Source organism: Oncorhynchus mykiss, chromosome 25, assembly GCF_057628025.1.
Source record: "Oncorhynchus mykiss isolate SJ-2025 chromosome 25, ASM5762802v1, whole genome shotgun sequence".
Taxonomy (NCBI): domain Eukaryota; kingdom Metazoa; phylum Chordata; class Actinopteri; order Salmoniformes; family Salmonidae; genus Oncorhynchus; species Oncorhynchus mykiss.
This window is the reverse complement of record NC_143046.1, coordinates 16,137,828-16,155,913: the sequence shown is the minus strand read 5'-3', so window position 1 is coordinate 16,155,913 and position 18,086 is coordinate 16,137,828. Positions and strand designations below refer to the sequence as shown.

Genomic DNA, 18,086 nt, shown 5'->3' with positions numbered 1-18,086 from the left:
TTTGTACTGGTCCTGCTGTTTCTAAGGGTTTATACTGGCCCTGCTGTCTCTAAGGGTTTATCCTGGTCCTGCTGTCTCTAAGGCTTTGTACTGGTCCTGCTGTCTCTAAGGGTTTGTACTGGCCCTGCTGTCTCTAAGGGTTTGTATTGGTCCTGCTGTCTCTAAGGGTTTGGTACTGTACTGGTCCTGCTGTCTCTAAGGGTTTGGTACTGTACTGGTCCTGCTGTCTCTAAGGGTTTGGTACTGTACTGGTCCTGCTGTCTCTAAGGGTTTGGTACTGTACTGGTCCTGCTGTCTCTAAGGGTTTGGTACTGTACTGGTCCTGCTGTCTCTAAGGGTTTGTATTGGTCCTGATGTATCCAAGGGTTTGTATTGGTCCTGCTGTCTCTAAGGGTTTGGTACTGTACTGGTCCTGCTGTCTCTAAGGGTTTGGTACTGTACTGGTCCTGCTGTCTCTAAGGGTTTGTACTGGTCCTGCTGTCTCTAAGGGTTTGTATTGGTCCTGCTGTCTCTAAGGGTTTGTATTGGTCCTGCTGTCTCTAAGGGTTTGTATTGGTCCTGCTGTCGCTAAGGGTTTGTATTGGTCCTGCTGTCTCTAAGGGTTTGTATTGGTCCTGCTGTATCTAAGGGTTTGTATTGGTCCTGCTGTATCTAAGGGTTTGTATTGGTCCTGCTGTCTCTAAGGGTTTGTATTGGTCCTGCTGTCTGTAAGGGTTTGTATTGGTCCTGCTGTCTCTAAGGGTTTGGTACTGTACTGGTCCTGCTGTCTCTAAGGGTTTGGTACTGGTCCTGCTGTCTCTAAGGGTTTGTATTGGTCCTGCTGTCTCTAAGGGTTTGTATTGGTCCTGCTGTCTCTAAGGGTTTGTATTGGTCCTGCTGTCTCTAAGGGTTTGTATTGGTCCTGCTGTTTCTAAGGGTTTGTATTGGTCCTGCTGTCTCTAAGGGTTTGTATTGGTCCTGCTGTCTGTAAGGGTTTCGTACTGTACTGGTCCTGCTGTCTCTAAGGGTTTGTACTGGTCCTGCTGTCTCTAAGGGTTTGTATTTGTCCTGCTGTCTGTAAGGGTTTGTATTGGTCCTGCTGTCTCTAAGGGTTTGTATTGGTCCTGCTGTCTCTAAGGGTTTGTATTGGTCCTGCTGTCTCTAAGGGTTTGGTACTGTACTGGTCCTGCTGTCTCTAAGGGTTTGTACTGGTCCTGCTGTCTCTAAGGGTTTGTATTGGTCCTGCTGTCTCTAAGGGTTTGTATTGGTCCTGCTGTCTCTAAGGGTTTGTATTGGTCCTTCTGTCTCTAAGGGTTTGGTACTGTACTGGTCCTGCTGTCTCTAAGGGTTTGTATTGGTCCTGCTGTCTCTAAGGGTTTGTATTGGTCCTGCTGTCTCTTAAGGGTTTGTATTGGTCCTGCTGTCTCTAAGGGTTTGTATTGGTCCTGCTGTCTGTAAGGGTTTGTATTGGTCCTGCTGTCTCTAAGGGTTTGTATTGGTCCTACTGTCTGTAAGGGTTTGTATTAGTCCTGCTGTCTCTAAGGGTTTGTACTGGTCCTGCTGTCTCTAAGGGTTTGTACTGGTCCTGCTGTCTCTAAGGGTTTGTATTGGTCCTGCTGTCTGTAAGGGTTTGTATTGGTCCTGCTGTCTCTAAGGGTTTGTATTGGTCCTGCTGTCTCTAAGGGTTTGGTACTGTACTGGTCCTGCTGTCTCTAAGGGTTTGTATTGGTCCTGCTGTCTCTAAGGGTTTGTATTGGTCCTGCTGTCTGTAAGGGTTTGTATTGGTCCTGCTGTCTCTAAGGGTTTGTACTGGTCCTGCTGTCTCTAAGGGTTTGTATTAGTCCTGCTGTCTCTAAAGGTTTGTATTGGTCCTGCTGTCTCTAAGGGTTTGTACTGGTCCTGCTTTCTCTAAGGTTTTGTATTGGTCCTGCTGTCTCTAAGGGTTTGTATTGGTCCTGCTGTCTCTAAGGGTTTGTATTGGTCCTGCTGTCTGTAAGGGTTTGTATTGGTCCTGCTGTCTCTAAGCAAATAACTGGAGCAGCAGACTAATGGTCACTGATCATATCAATATGGATGATTTATAATAGCTGGCTTATCAGGTCATCATACCAGAAGAGATGAAGAGTGTGAATGGTTGAATGGTGAAACCAAGTCTTCCATTGGCTTTCTATTGAGGTGGTGGTGCAGTTATCTTGCCTTACAAAATGGCAGTAGAAACATGACATTTACAAGAGAGAGGGAATTAATAGCACAGCATCATGTGTACTAGTGTACTTTTTCAGTGTGACCATGGGAGTCGTCTGTTACTGTTTCCAGGTGCAAGCAGGCTAGTCTATTTCAGGGAGCGCTCCACGTAGGGTGAGTCACCATGCATTTGGAACACACACACACACACACACACACACACACACACACACACACACACACACACACACACACACACACACACACACACACACACACACACACACACACGTGGCCTGGAGAATGCTGTTCTTTCTACAGATGGGCAGGCCTACTGGGTAGCGGCCATCTATGTCTGTTCCCTCCACTCCCTCTCTCGGCCCCTCCCCTTGGCCCCTCCCCTCGCTCCCTCTCCTCTCTATAATCTGGCCCTAGGCTTTGAACAGGTTGAACAGGCTGGAGACTCAATCTGTTGGATGAATACAGAGGCACATGAGTCCTGGCCTACCCACAGACAAGGCATAGCAGAAAATCACCCAGTCCCAGACCAGACCAGAGCAGGCCAGACCTGAGAGGGCAAAGAGAGCAGCACACTGCCAGATCAGAGAGAGTAGAGATAGAGATGTGTTGTACTGTAGTGTAAAGAGAGCAGAGATAGCAGAGATAGAGATGTGATGTAGTGGAGTAGAAAGATAGCAGAGATATAGATGTGATGTAGTGGAGTAGAAAGAGAGCAGAGATAGCAGAGATAGAGATGTGTTGTACTGTAGTGTAAAGAGAGCAGAGATAGCAGAGATAGAGATGTGATGTACTGTAGTGGAAAGAGAGCAGAGATAGCAGAGATAGAGATGTGATGTACTGTAGTGGAAAGAGAGCAGAGATAGCAGAGATAGAGATGTGATGTAGTGGAGTAGAAAGAGAGCAGAGATAGAGATGTGATGTAGTGGAGTAGAAAAATAGCAGAGATAGCAGAGATAGAGATGTGATGTAGTGGAGTAGAAAGAGAGCAGAGATAGCAGAGATAGAGATGTGATGTAGTGGAGTAGAAAGATAGCAGAGATAGAGATGTGTTGTACTGTAGTGGAAAGAGAGCAGAGATAGAGATGTGATGTAGTGGAGTAGAAAGAGAGCAGAGATAGCAGAGATAGAGATGTGATGTAGTGGAGTAGAAAGAGAGCAGAGATAGCAGAGAGAGCAGAGATAGAGATGTGATGTAGTAAAGATTTGTTTTCCATGCCAATATAGCCCCTTGAATTGAATTGAGAGAGCCCAGTGGAATAATTGACTCAGGGAATCATGAACACTGCTGACATGTCAGTGGAACCCAGAGGATGCATTGATTCATCTCTCCTTTCCTCATGTCCATTCTTCACCATGTTCCACCTCTCACAGTAGACAGAATGCCCATCATGCTACCATGGTACCTACAGTTACCCTAATCTGCAGAATGTATCTTGCAATGTAACATTATGTTTTCAATCAACAGGTTTTGAAAATGTGAATCTAAATACGAGAAAGTCTAACAATGTCATCTCTCCCCTCCCCCTCCCTCTCTCCCCCTCCTCTCCCACTCTCTCCCTCCTCCTCGCCCTCCCTCTCCCTCCACCCTCCCGCCCCCCTCCTCTCCGTCTCTCCTTTTCTCTCACCACCCCCTCTCCACCTTCCTCTCTCTCTCTCCGTCTTCCTACTCTCCTTCCCCCCAGTCTGTTCCCAGTTCTCTAAAGGTGTCTATGCTATCATTGGCCTCTACGACAGGAAGACGGTCAACATGCTGATGTCGTTCTGCGGGGCGCTGCACGTGTGTTTTGTCACGCCTTCCTTCCCCATCGAGACGGCCAACCAGTTTGTGATCCAGCTGAGACCCGAGCTACAGGACACTCTGGTGGGGGTCATAGACCACTACGGATGGACCAAGTTCGTCTACATGTACAGTTCTGACTCCGGTGAGTAGAGGGGTCAAAGGTCAAATGATGTATTCACTGAATAGTGTCTGCATGTGAATGAATAGCTGTACAGTTGGCCTGGTTCTTCTGTCAACATAGTTTCTGGGACCATTCTGAAGAGGACAATGTAAAGGGAAATATCAGTGCCAGCTCAGTAGAGTTCTGGTTGGCCCTATAGTGTAAAAAGGGCATATCAACATCACAATGGTGCACAAATATAAGACATAACGGAACATTATTTTTTTTTTGTTAACTTTATTTAACTAGGCAAGTCAGTTAAGAACAAATTCTTATTTTCAATGACAGCCTATTCAGGGGCAGAACAACAGATTTGTACCTAGTCAGCTCGGGGATTTGAACTTGCAACCTTCCGGTTACTAGTCCAACACTCTAACCACTGCCGCCCCTACATATGCCATTTAGCAGAAACATACAGGCATACGATTATCCTGGCACTGCAAGCTGTACCAGCTGAGCTACAGAGGACCACAACATTACCATAAAGCACTACCACTGGCTGGTTTGTCAAGCTTGTCAAGGAGACCCAGTGACACGGTAGTGAAACAGAGTGATTTTCAGCTGACTATCCAGGCTAATAGACGGGGGAGTTACTGGAGGTTTGGTAGGATCGCTGGGTCACAGGGTATGACGTTCCAGGTGAGTTGCAGGAATAGCTTTAGAAATGGAACATGAATCTGTAAAAGCTGCTCGCTAGAGAACGTTGGACACACACACTCACACACACACAATACACACCTCCTGCACACAACACAACTCAAAGGTCCTGTCTTGTGCAAGACATCAGTCGTCATACCAACCACAGTTAGTCATTCACTGATTGCCATGGTGACAGCGGAGGGGTAAGGAGTTGCCATTGTGTCCTTTCACAATGAAAAGCCTTTTCAGCCACGACTCTAGGAAGCACCTGCATATGGAAAGTCAAAACTCACACAGACATATCGACCAGACACAGACTGAGAGAGGAAGAAGAGAGTCACACAGGGACAATCAACACTCACACAGACATATCGACCAGACACAGACTGAGAGAGGAAGAAGAGAGTCACACAGGGACAGTCAACACTCACACAGACATATCGAACAGACACAGACTGAGAGAGGAAGAAGAGAGTCACACAGGGACAATCAACACTCACACAGACATATCGACCAGACACAGACTGAGAGAGGAAGAAGAGAGTCACACAGGGACAGTCAACACTCACACAGACATATCGACCAGACACAGACTGAGAGAGGCAGAAGAGAGTCACACAGGGACAGTCAACACTCACACAGACATATCGACCAGACACAGACTGAGAGAGGCAGAAGAGAGTCACACAGGGACAGTCAACACTCACACAGACATATCGACCAGACACAGACTGAGAGAGGAAGAAGAGAGTCACACAGGGACAGTCAACACTCACACAGACATATCGACCAGACACAGACTGAGAGAGGCAGAAGAGAGTCACACAGGGACAGTCAACACTCACACAGACATATCGACCAGACACAGACTGAGAGAGGCAGAAGAGAGTCACACAGGGACAGTCAACACTCACACAGACATATCGACCAGACACAGACTGAGAGAGGCAGAAGAGAGTCACACAGGGACAGTCAACACTCACACAGACATATCGACCAGACACAGACTGAGAGAGGCAGAAGAGAGTCACACAGGGACAGTCAACACTCACACAGACATATCGACCAGACACAGACTGAGAGAGGCAGAAGAGAGTCACACAGGGACAGTCAACACTCACACAGACATATCGACCAGACACAGGAAGAAGAGAGTCACACAGGGACAGTCAACACTCACACAGACATATCGACCAGACACAGGAAGAAGAGAGTCACACAGGGACAGACAACACAAACACAGACATATCGACCAGACACAGGAAGAAGAGAGTCACACAGGGACAGACAACACAAACACAGACATATCGACCAGACACAGGAAGAAGAGAGTCACACAGGGACAGACAACACTCACACAGACATATCGACCAGACACAGGAAGAAGAGAGTCACACAGGGACAGACAACACAAACACAGACATAATGATATATCACCCGGAGGAGAGAGTTGAACGTGTCTACCGTCTCTAATTTCGGTACACACAGCCCGTGTCCGGGTATTTGAAAAGCACATGTTTTAGTGGTTTGCTTTTCAGTGCAAACACACCCAGAGAAAAAAATGATGCACCTGTTCACACCAGGTGTGTTTTACCTCCGTCCCTCCCCCTCTCGCGCCTCCTCTCCCCTCTAGCCTACCCATAATGCTGTGCCATCTGTCCAAGGTGTTTAGTGTTTCAGAGCATAACTGTCAAGCTACACAAAACTATCTGCGTAAGCTGGCTGTGTGTGTGTGTGTGTGTGTGTGTGTGTGTGTGTGTGTGTGTGTGTGTGTGTGTGTGTGTGTGTGTGTGTGTGTGTGTGTGTGTGTGTGTGTGTGTGTGTGTGTGTGTGTTGTGACTGCTGAGTGATGTAACACTCTTTGAAATAAAGCCAGATAAATGCCAACTGTGAGACCTTGGTAAACTGTCACTCTGTCAGTCTGGCTGGACACATAACAGGACTGTGACAGAGGTGATTGGTCCTTGTGATGCATAGTAGCCATGATAGTTAGTGCAACTACTCATGTCCAATGATCCCTTCATCGGCCAGTGAGGGACTGCAGGGCCATTAACCCTGCTGTTTGTATGTTGTTGTGTGGGGATGTGTGTGTGTATGTGTGATAAACCCTGCTGTTTGTATGTGTGACTAACCCTGCTGTTTGTATGTTGTTGTGTGGGTTTGTGTGTGTGTATGTGTGACTAACCCTGCTGTTTGTATGTTGTTGTGTGGGTTTGTGTGTGTGTATGTGTGATTAACCCTGCTGTTTGTATGTTGTTGTGTGGGTTTGTGTGTGTGTATGTGTGACTAACCCTGCTGTTTGTATGTTGTTGTGTGGGTTTGTGTGTGTGTATGTGTGACTAACCCTGCTGTTTGTATGTTGTTGTGTGGGTTTGTGTGTGTGTATGTGTGACTAACCCTGCTGTTTGTATGTTGTTGTGTGGGTTTGTGTGTGTGTATGTGTGATTAACCCTGCTGTTTGTATGTTGTTGTGTGGGTTTCTGTGTGTGTATGTGTGATTAACCCTGCTGTTTGTATGTTGTTGTGTGTGTGCATGTGTGGCGTGTATGTATGTGTGTGTAAGGTCAATAAACCCCCGTAGTAATTGAGTGATGGAATTGAGGGTTCTGGAATCCATATCATCATCCATATTGCCTCCTGTTGCCTGGATACTATTCTCCAGCTGTGTGTCCAAAGGGTTATTTTAAGCCTGTAAGAAAAACATGTGTTTGTGCGATTATAGTGTGTGTGTTTCTTCTGGTAGGGTGTGTGTGTATGTGTCTGTGTGCCTGCAGGTCTTCAGGTCATTGTAGATGGCACTTTGTTCCTTATCACAGGGCTAAATAGAGATATGCAGACAGGCATCTTTGTCAGTGTAGATGAAAGCAGTCTGTGTTTAGTCCCCGGGAGGGCTCTGCCTCCTTGGTATGCTGATTGGGAGATTCTCCATCCATTGGTATGTAGGGCTGGATGTGGATTCAAGTTGAATGCCTGGGGGAGAGACTTACGTAGCCATACATTTATGTATACCTGTACATTCTGTGTGTTCATGAAGGTTTTCCTGTTGCTCACATTTCAGCACCTTGGCATTCAAAAAGACTCTTTGTTTATTTCATATTACCATCTGTCTACACAGCCCAAATAGCTTTATGGTCTAATACATTTACAACTTCTCTTTACAAATATTACTTTTTAAGTGCTGGAGAGATGGTCTGCGTCCCAAATGGCACCCTATTTCCTAAAGTAGTGCACAATAAAGGGAATGGGGACGCAGCACGAGTGAAAGCAGGGATACATCTCTCTGAGTTTTGCCATTTTCTTGCAGTCGCAGGGATTTTAATACCATTTTCACCCAGGATGACACCTGTGTAGATGTGCTATTAAGCAACTGTCGGTAACTAAAGAAATGTAAATGTCCATTAAAACCCTCATAAATGATATTTACAAAATGGTCTTTCAAAAAAGTTAATATTCTCTCTCTCTCTCGCTCTCACTCTCTCTCTCCCCTCTCTCGCACTCTCTTGCTCTCTCCTCTCTCGCACTCTCTTGCTCTCTCCTCTCTCGCACTCTCTTGCTCTCTCCTCTCTCATTCTCTTGCTCTCTCCCCCTGCTCTCTCTCTGCTCTCGCTCTGCTCTCTCTCCCCCTGCTCTCTCTCTGCTCTCGCTCTGCTCTCTCTCCCCCTGCTCTCTCTCTCTCTCGATCTGCTCTCTCCCCCTGCTCTCTCTCTCGATCTGCTCTCTCCCCCTGCTCTCTCTCTCGATCTGCTCTCTCTCTCTCTCTCTCTCTTGCTCTCCCTGCTCTCTATACCCTCTTGCTCTCCCTGCTCTCTCTACCCTCTTGCTCTCCCTGCTCTCTCTACCCTCTCGCGCTCCCTGCTCTCTTCTCCCACGTGTCGGTACCTCCATGTGTTAGTCAAGTTAGTTCTTATGAGGGCCAGATTCCAACAGAAAGTTGAGCAGGAAAATATAGTGTTTTCTGTCTCAAACTATACCTTGAAACAGAGGAGTTGACAGTTGTTCTGAAACTAACCATTCTGAAACAGAGGAGTTGGCCATGGTCCTGAAACGAACCACTCTGAAACAGAGGAGTTGGCCATGGTCCTGAAACTAACCTCTCAGAAACAGAGGAGTTGGCCATGGTCCTGAAACTAACCACTCTGAAACACAGGAGTTGGCCATGGCCCTGAAACGAACCATTCTAAAACAGAGGAGTTGGCCATGGTCCTGAAACGAACCACTCTGAAACAGAGGAGTTGGCCATGGTCCTGAAGCGAACCACTTTGAAACAGAGGAGTTGACAGTTGTCCTGAAACTAACCACTCTGAAACAGAGGAGTTGACAGTGGTAAACAGAGGAGTTGACAGTGGTCCTGAGTAGAAGCTCCCTTTATGGTGTTCTCTGCTGTACATAGCAATCAATAGTTTGTGACTGACTGCTGGGTTTGAAACCAGGTCTTCTGAACACAATAGGACTGTATTAGCCCACTGAACAAAAGCCTAGCCACACTATCCCTCTACTTCTTAGTTTTTCGTTCAGATTTTGTAATTTGTATTAATCCATTTTAGCCGTAGTAAAGTTGCTATGAATCTCCAGTTGTCATGTAGGTATCGACCCTGACATAAAGACAAGACAGGCACCATGAATCGTGTAGATTGGGTGGATCAAGGCAGCATCTGTCTGTAGTAAATGGGCATGACATTTTAGTCATTTAGCAGACACTTATCCAGAGCTACTTACAGTTAGTGCATTGATCTGAAGAGAACTAGGTGGGACAACCACATATCTCAGTCATAGCAAGTCAATTTTTCCTGAATAAAGTAGCTATCAGTGGAGTCAGGGCTAGAAAGGGGAGGGGGAGGGGGGTCAAGTGCAAGTGCTGGTTCAGGCGAGGAGGGGGATTATTTAAGGTACTGTTTGAAGAGGTAGGGTTTCAGATGTTTCCAGAATATGGGCAGGGACTCTGCTGTTCTAGCTTCAGGGGGAAGCTGGTTCCACCATTGGGGTGCTGGGACAGAGAAGAGCTTGGACTGGGCTGAGCGGGAGCTGCCCTTCCGTAGGGGTGGGAGGGCCAAGAGACCTGAGGTGAGTGTAGGGTTTCAGATGTTTCCAGAAGATGGGCAGGGACTCTGCTGTTCTAGCTTCAGGGGGAAGCTGGTTCCAACATTGGGGTGCTGGGACAGAAAAGAGCTTGGACTGGGCTGAGCGGGAGCTGCCCTTCCGTAGGGGTGGGAGGGCCAAGAGACCTGAGGTGGCACAACGGAGTGCTCGGGTTGGGGTAGGGATGGGCAGTTCCTCTTGTAAGCACCATGGTCTTGTAGTAGATGTGAGCTTTGACTGGAAGCCAGTGGAGTGTGTGGAGGAGCAGGGTGACATGAGAAAATCAGGTGGGCTGCAGCGTTCTGCAGGGGTTTGATGGCACAAGCGAGGAGCCTAGCCAACCGTGAGTTGCAGATGCTGTGGAGCATGCACTCTGGGAGGGAGACACTGTGGAGTTGTCAACCATGATGGAGAGATCTTTGAGTGGGCAGACCTTCCCCGGGAGGAAGAGAAGCTCCGCCGTGTCGAAGTTGAGCTTGAGGTGGTGGGCCAACATCCAACTTGATATATCAAGTGTCACAAACCCCCTTAAAACCGCTTCTCAACCTGTCCTCTAAACCATCCAATGGAGCCAGACAACTATCACCTTTCACCATAACTCTGACTAGTTAGACAGCCAGACATCTATCACCTTTCACCATAACTCTGACTAGTTAGACAGCCAGACATCTTTCACCTTTCACCATAACTCTGACTAGTTAGACAGCCAGACATCTATCACCTTTCACCATAACTCTGACTAGTTAGACAGCCAGACATCTATCACCTTTCACCATAACTCTGACTAGTTAGACAGCCAGACATCTATCACCTTTCACCATAACTCTGACTAGTTAGTCAGCCAGACACCTTTCACCATAACTCTGACTAGTTAGACAGCCAGACATCTATCACCTTTCACCATAACTCTGACTAGTTAGACAGCCAGACATCTATCACCTTTCACCATAACTCTGACTAGTTAGACAGCCAGACATCTTTCACCTTTCACCATAACTCTGACTAGTTAGACAGCCAGACATCTATCACCTTTCACCATAACTCTGACTAGTTAGACAGCCAGACATCTATCACCTTTCACCATAACTCTGACTAGTTAGACAGCCAGACATCTATCACCTTTCACCATAACTCTGACTAGTTAGTCAGCCAGACACCTTTCACCATAACTCTGACTAGTTAGACAGCCAGACATCTATCACCTTTCACCATAACTCTGACTAGTTAGACAGCCAGACATCTATCACCTTTCACCATAACTCTGACTAGTTAGACAGCCAGACATCTATCACCTTTCACCATAACTCTGACTAGTTAGACAGCCAGACATCTATCACCTTTCACCATAACTCTGACTAGTTAGACAGCCAGACATCTATCACCTTTCACCATAACTCTGACTAGTTAGACAGCCAGACATCTATCACCTTTCACCATAACTCTGACTAGTTAGTCAGCCAGACACCTTTCACCATAACTCTGACTAGTTAGACAGCCAGACATCTATCACCTTTCACCATAACTCTGACTAGTTAGTCAGCCAGACACCTTTCACCATAACTCTGACTAGTTAGACAGCCAGACATCTATCACCTTTCACCATAACTCTGACTAGTTAGACACACCAACAACCCTGCTGCAAATATGGCACGTGAAATATGTAAAGAGGGTCATATGTATGTATCAGACAGTCTCACCAAGAACAGAGGTTGCATACAAAAATGAAATTTCTGATTATTCTCTCTAGTGTAGTTGTGATTGGCTGGGTGGAATATTAGCTTAGCTTATAATGTAATTGGTGTAATTCAGTATTTGCTTCAGTAATGGCCGCCGCTCTGCTGCATGTAAAATATTTGTTTACCTCCTGGAACAACTGTCTCTCCCCTCCCAGGAGGATTCTGATTAGTCTAACATGATACTGTGTGTTTGTGTGTGGCTCCCACACTCTTTATCTGCAGCCATGATCGATGCATTCCCTAATCGCGTCTTATTTCCTGTCCCTGTGTGTTCTCCCATGATGCTCCCTAGCCTGTTCCCCCATTATGCTTTAGATGCTTTTAGCCTATGGGGACAGCTTAATGGAGTGGCCTGGGTGTAATTGGTGCCTCTGAGGGTCTGTGTGCATTTGCGTGGATGTCTGGGTGTGTGTGTCCAGGGCCAGCCCTAGCCTTGAGCCTTGAGCTTTGGTTGTGGGGCCCCCACCTCGGGGCAAAACATTTTAGTGGCTCCCCTCTTGACGACAGAGAGAAAAGTTTACCATTAATTTCCTTCAATTCTACACATTTTTGCCACGGGCCGTAGAGAAAATGTTGCATATTTATTACACATCTCATGCAATTCTACTAATTTTGCTATTGTTTTAGTTTTACAGATAATTTTCTGCAATTCTACACATTTCTTAATGACTTATGCCATGTTAATATGATATCTGAGTGAGAATTACGAACAAAATCAATAGGGAGCCTCTGGACGTCAGGGCCCCTGGGCATGTGTACTGCGTGCCCGGTTAGTATTCGTCCATGATTTAGTTTAGATAGCTGGCTAGACTAATTGACTAATCTAATAAATGTTTGCTGACATGGCTAATTGAGTGACTGTCAGTGACTGAAAAAACAAGAGAAAAACTGCTGATGCACAAACACATTTTGAAATTGTACCTGGTGTATTTTACAATTCTTACTCTCAATAGTAAGCTGAGACCCCGTCTGAGTTCCTAAAACAATAAAAGCTTATGCCTGGGGCCGGCCCTGTGTGTGTGTGTGTGTGTGTGTGTGTGTGTGTGTGTGTGTGTGTGTGTGTGTGTGTGTGTGTGTGTGTGTGTGTGTGTGTGTGTGTGTGTGTGTGTGCATGTGTCTGTGAGTGTGTGTTTGTGTGTGTGTGTGTGTGTGGAGGGATTATTCAGAGTAGCAAGGAGTGCTGTAACATCATACCTGTACATGGCATCTCAGTCATCATAATGAACTATCCCTCTGGAGACGGTAATCATATATTACATTGCTGTGCTGTCAGAAAGTCATATGATGGATAGTCCTACTGTATGTTAGCATGACAGATGTATTACTGATGGATAGTCCTACTGTATGTTAGCATGACAGATGTATTACTGATGGATAGTCCTACTGTATGTTAGCATGACAGATGTATTACTGATGGATAGTCCTACTGTATGTTAGCATGACAGATGTATTACTGATGGATAGTCCTACTGTATGTTAGCATGACAGATGTGTTACTGATGGATAGTCCTACTGTATGTTAGCATGACAGATGTGTTACTGATGGATAGTCCTACTGTATGTTATTATGACAGATTGATGGATAGTCCAGGCCAGGGCATTTTGGGAATATGATTTTGGAACACAGCCATAGTTCACCTCTAACCCCTGACCTCTGACTTTTGCCCCTGACTTGTAGGCCTGTCTGTGCTGCAGAAGGTCCTGGACACGGCTGCTGAAAGGAGCTGGCTGGTGACGTCTGTCAACGTAGAGACCATGACGGAGGCCTCATTCCTCAAGGTGTTTCAAGACCTGGACAAGAGGAAGGAGGGACAGATCATCATTGACTGTGAGACCGAAAGACTCACCTCCATCCTCAAAAAGGTAACAAGGGATTGAGAGACTCACCTCATCCTCAAAACGATAACGAGAGACTGAGAGACTCACCTCATCCTCAAAAAGTTAATGAGAGACTGAGAGACTCACCTCATCCTCAAAACGATAACGAGAGACTGAGAGACTCACCTCATCCTCAAAAATGTAATGAGAGACTCACCTCATCCTCAAAACGATAACGAGAGACTGAGAGACTCACCTCATCCTCAAAAATGTAATGAGAGACTGAGAGATTGAGCCAGTCATCTTCATCGCTAGTATTGGGCTAGTATTGGGCTAGTAATGGGCTAGTAATGGGCTAGTAATGGGCTAGTAATGGGCTAGTATTGGGCTAGTAATGGGCTAGTAATGGGCAAGTAATGGGCTAGTATTGGGCTAGTAATGGGCTAGTAATGGGCTAGTAATGGGCTAGTAATGGGCTAGTATTGGGCTAGTATTGGGCTAGTAATGGGCTAGTAATGGGCTAGTAATGGGCTAGTATTGGGCTAGTAATGGGCTAGTATTGGGCTAGTAATGGGCTAGTATTGGGCTAGTAATGGGCTAGTAATGGGCTAGTAATGGGCTAGTATTGGGCTAGTAATGGGCTAGTAATGGGCTAGTAATGGGCTAGTAATGGGCTAGTATTGGGCTAGTATTGGGCTAGTAATGGGCTAGTAATGGCAAAAATGGCAAGCAGTGGTCCATGATTCGGCTGCCATACATAAGCCAGAACTTTGACAGATCTGGGTCAGCCAGAACTTTGACAGATCTGGGTCAGCCAGAACTTTGACAGATCTGGGTCAGCCAGAACTTTGACAGATCTGGGTCAGCCAGAACTGGATTCACATAAAAATGCTGTGCGAATTAAAAAAGTGGGCTTGATATGTGCCATCGTAATTTTGCTTTCTGTGAATTAAAATAAATCCAGACATTTAAAAAAGCATTGCTCTGTTGCACGTGTGACATAATTTAAATAAATACCACATAGCCAGCAAAAGAGGGGAGAGAGAAAGACAGAGAGTAATAACAAGAGATAGAAGAGAAGGTAAAAGAGGCAGGTTGATGTTTATTGTCAAGAATCTTCCGCTTGATAGGCCAGCTGTAAAGTCAAAATGGGCTATATCATAAAAATGTGTAAAAACAAAAATGAGCTTTTTGGTTGTTATTTAAGGTTAAAGTTAAGGTTAGCCATTAGGGTTAGAAGTGTGGTTCAGGTTAGGGTTAAGGTAAGGGTTAGGTTAGGGTTTCAGACTTTATGACTTTGTGGTTGTGCCAGAGTGACTACTTTGTAGAGCTGCCTCCAGGGCATGATTCCTGACAATAAAGGCCAACCTGTGAAAGAGATGATCCTCCCAGGCAGTGGTCCGGTGTAGTTTATTAGTCTCAGTGTATTACAGACAGGATATATAGATACGGTTAGGTTGACATTTGGAGCTGAAGAGAAACACTTACTCTCCACGCTACTGCTGCCTGGGAAGGGTGTATCCCGGCATAGCAATTAATGACACACACACACACACACACACACACACACAGGGATGCCCTTAATGATACATGCACACACGCTCACACACAAACACACACGCACCACTACCCCACTCACTCCCCCATACTTATGCATCCTTCCCCCTCCCACACACAGATACACACAGAAAGAACAGAGACCTCTATCCCCTCTCTCTCCTCCAACGCTTGGCTCTAGCTGTGTGAAGGCAGTGTCTGTTGTGTGAGTGTGTGTGAGTGTTATTGATGACCTGGTGTCCACACTTAAGGTAGTTTCATCACTTCTCACCAGTTTACAGCAGCTGAGCCACAGCAGTTCTCCGCTCAGACAGTCTCCATCCATCACAGAGGTCTGCACCCTGCTCTATTGCAGCCTGTTTGTTATACACACGCACAGGGACCCACACGTGCACACACAGACACATATACATATGCAGGCACCCAAATGTTAGCATGAACATATCATTCCAAAATAATGCGCGTTAATATGGAGTTGGTCCCCCCTTCGCTGCTATAACAGCCTCCACTCTTCTGGGAAGACTTTCCACTAGATGTTGGAACATTGCTGCAGGGACTTGCTTCCATTCAGCCACAAGAATTAGTGAGGTCGGCACTGATGTTGGGCGATTATGCCTGGCTCGATGTTGGGCGATTACGCCTGGCTCGATGTTGGGCGATTATGCCTGGCTCAATATTGGGCGATTACGCCTGGCTCGATGTTGGGCGATTATGCCTGGCTCGATGTTGGGCGATTACGCCTTGCTCGATGTTGGGCGATTTAGCCTGGCTCGATGTTGGCCGATTAGGCCTGGCTCGATGTTGGGCGATTGTGCCTGGCTCGATATTGGGCGATTACGCCTGGTTCGATGTTGGCCGATTAGGCCTGGCTCGATGTTGGCCGATTAGGCCTGGCTCGATGTTGGGCGATTAGGCCTGGCTCGATGTTGGGCGATTGTGCCTGGCTCGATGTTGGGCGATTAGGCCTGGCTCGATGTTGGGCGATTTTGCCTGGCTCGATGTTGGGCGATTATGCCTGGCTCGATGTTGGGCGATTACGCCTTGCTCGATGTTGGGCGATTTAGCCTGGCTCGATGTTGGCCGATTAGGCCTGGCTCGATGTTGGGCGATTGTGCCTGGCTCGATATTGGGCGATTACGCCTGGTTCGATGTTGGCCGATTAGGCCTGGCTCGATGTTGGCCGATTAGGCCTGGCTCGATGTTGGGCGATTAGGCCTGGCTCGATGTTGGGCGATTGTGCCTGGCTCGATGTTGGGCGATTAGGCCTGGCTCGATGTTGGGCGATTTTGCCTGGCTCGATGTTGGGCGATTAGGCCTGGCTCGATGTTGGGCGATTAGGCCTGGCTCGATGTTGGGCGATTAGGCCTGGCTCGATGTTGGGCATTTAGGCCTGGCTCGATGTTGGGCATTTAGGCCTGGCTCGATGTTGGGCATTTAGGCCTGGCTCGATGTTGGGCGATTCAGTTCATCCCGAAGATGTTCGATGGAGTTGTAATGCAGTCAAGTTCTTCCACACTGATCTCAACAAACCATTTCTTTATGGACCTCACTTTGTCCACAGGGGCATTGTCATGCTGAAACAGGAAAGGGCCTTCCCCAAACTGTTGTCACAAAGTTGGAAGCACAGAATCGTCTTGAATGTTATGGTATGCTGTAGTATTAAGATTTCCCTTTACTGGAACTAATGGGCCTAGCATGAACCATGAAAAACAGCCCCAGACCGTTGTTCCTTCTTCAACAAACTTTACAGTTGGCCCTATGCATTGGGGCAGGTAGCGTTCTCCTGGCATCCACCAAACGCAGACTCGTCCGTCAGACTGCGAGATAGTGTAGCATGATTCATCACGACAGAGAACGTGTTTCCACTGCTTCAATGGCGGCAAACATTACACCACTCCAGCCAACACTTGGCATTGACATGGTGATCTTAAGCTTGTGGCTGCTCGGCCACAGAAACCCATTTCATGAAGCTCCCGACGAACAGTTATTGTGCTGATGTTGCTCCCCAGTGTCTTGGGTATCAGTATCTTTAGGCCTCGTGTCTCTCCATCATCTTCTCCCAGTCTTGGGTATCAGTATCTCTAGGCCTCGTGCCTCTCCATCATCTTCCCCCAGTCTTGGGTATCAGTATCTCTAGGCCTTGTGCCTCTCCATCATCTTCCCCCAGTGTCTTAGGTATCAGTGTCCCTAGGCCTCGTGCCTCTCCGTCATCTTCCCCCAGTCTTGGGTATCAGTATCTCTAGGCCTCGTGCCTCTCCATCATCTTCTCCCAGTCTTGGGTATCAGTATCTCTAGGCCTCGTGCCTCTCCATCATCTTCCCCCAGTGTCTTGGGTATCAGTATCTTTAGGCCTCGTGCCTCTCCATCATCTTCCCCCAGTCTTGGGTATCAGTGTCTCTAGGCCTCGTGCCTCTCCATAATTTTTCCCCAGTCTTGGGTATCAGTGTCTCTAGGCCTCGTGCCTCTCCTCGCCGGAGACTACATTGTGCTGCAGGACATGCCTTGTGCTAGGGTCACCCTTAATATCTAATGCAACTGTCTGCTATGCCTTCCAGCCTGCTACACACACACACACACACACACACACACACACACACACACACAGGATATGAACGTGTGGGAGACTCAGAGGAAGAAAATATGTTGGGAATGTGTGAGGTTCATGTAAATTCCATGATCAGTTACATAACCCCCACTTTATATGTCAGTTACAGAACCCACGCTCTATATGTCAGTTACAGAACCCACACTCTATATGTCAGTTACAGAACCCCCACTCTATATGTCAGTTACAGAACCCCCACTCTATATGTCAGTTACAGAACCCACACTCTATATGTCAGTTACAGAACCCACACTCTATATGTCAGTTACAGAACCCACGCTCTATATGTCAGTTACAGAACCCCCACTCTATATGTCAGTTACAGAACCCCCACTCTATATGTCAGTTACAGAACCCCCACTCTATATGTCAGTTACAGAACCCCCACTCTATCTGTCAGTTACAGAACCCCCACTCTATATGTCAGTTACAGAACCCACGCTCTATATGTCAGTTACAGAACCCACGCTCTATATGTCAGTAACAGAACCCACACTCTATATGTCAGTTACAGAACCCCCACTCTATATG

The 18,086-nt window shown here is 46.9% G+C and overlaps 1 protein-coding gene across 3 annotated transcripts in view; it reads left to right on the top strand.

The window, feature by feature from the left end:
- Window positions 1-18,086, top strand: part of LOC110504385 (glutamate receptor 1-like) — a 180,806-nt gene that overhangs the window by 50,373 nt on the left and 112,347 nt on the right. For all 3 annotated transcript variants that reach the window (XM_090220231.1, XM_090220233.1, XM_090220232.1), the window contains exons 3-4: window positions 3,867-4,106; window positions 13,254-13,438. In XM_090220231.1, the coding sequence (XP_090076357.1) occupies window positions 3,867-4,106; window positions 13,254-13,438 (425 nt within the window). The remainder of the gene's footprint in view (window positions 1-3,866; window positions 4,107-13,253; window positions 13,439-18,086) is intronic.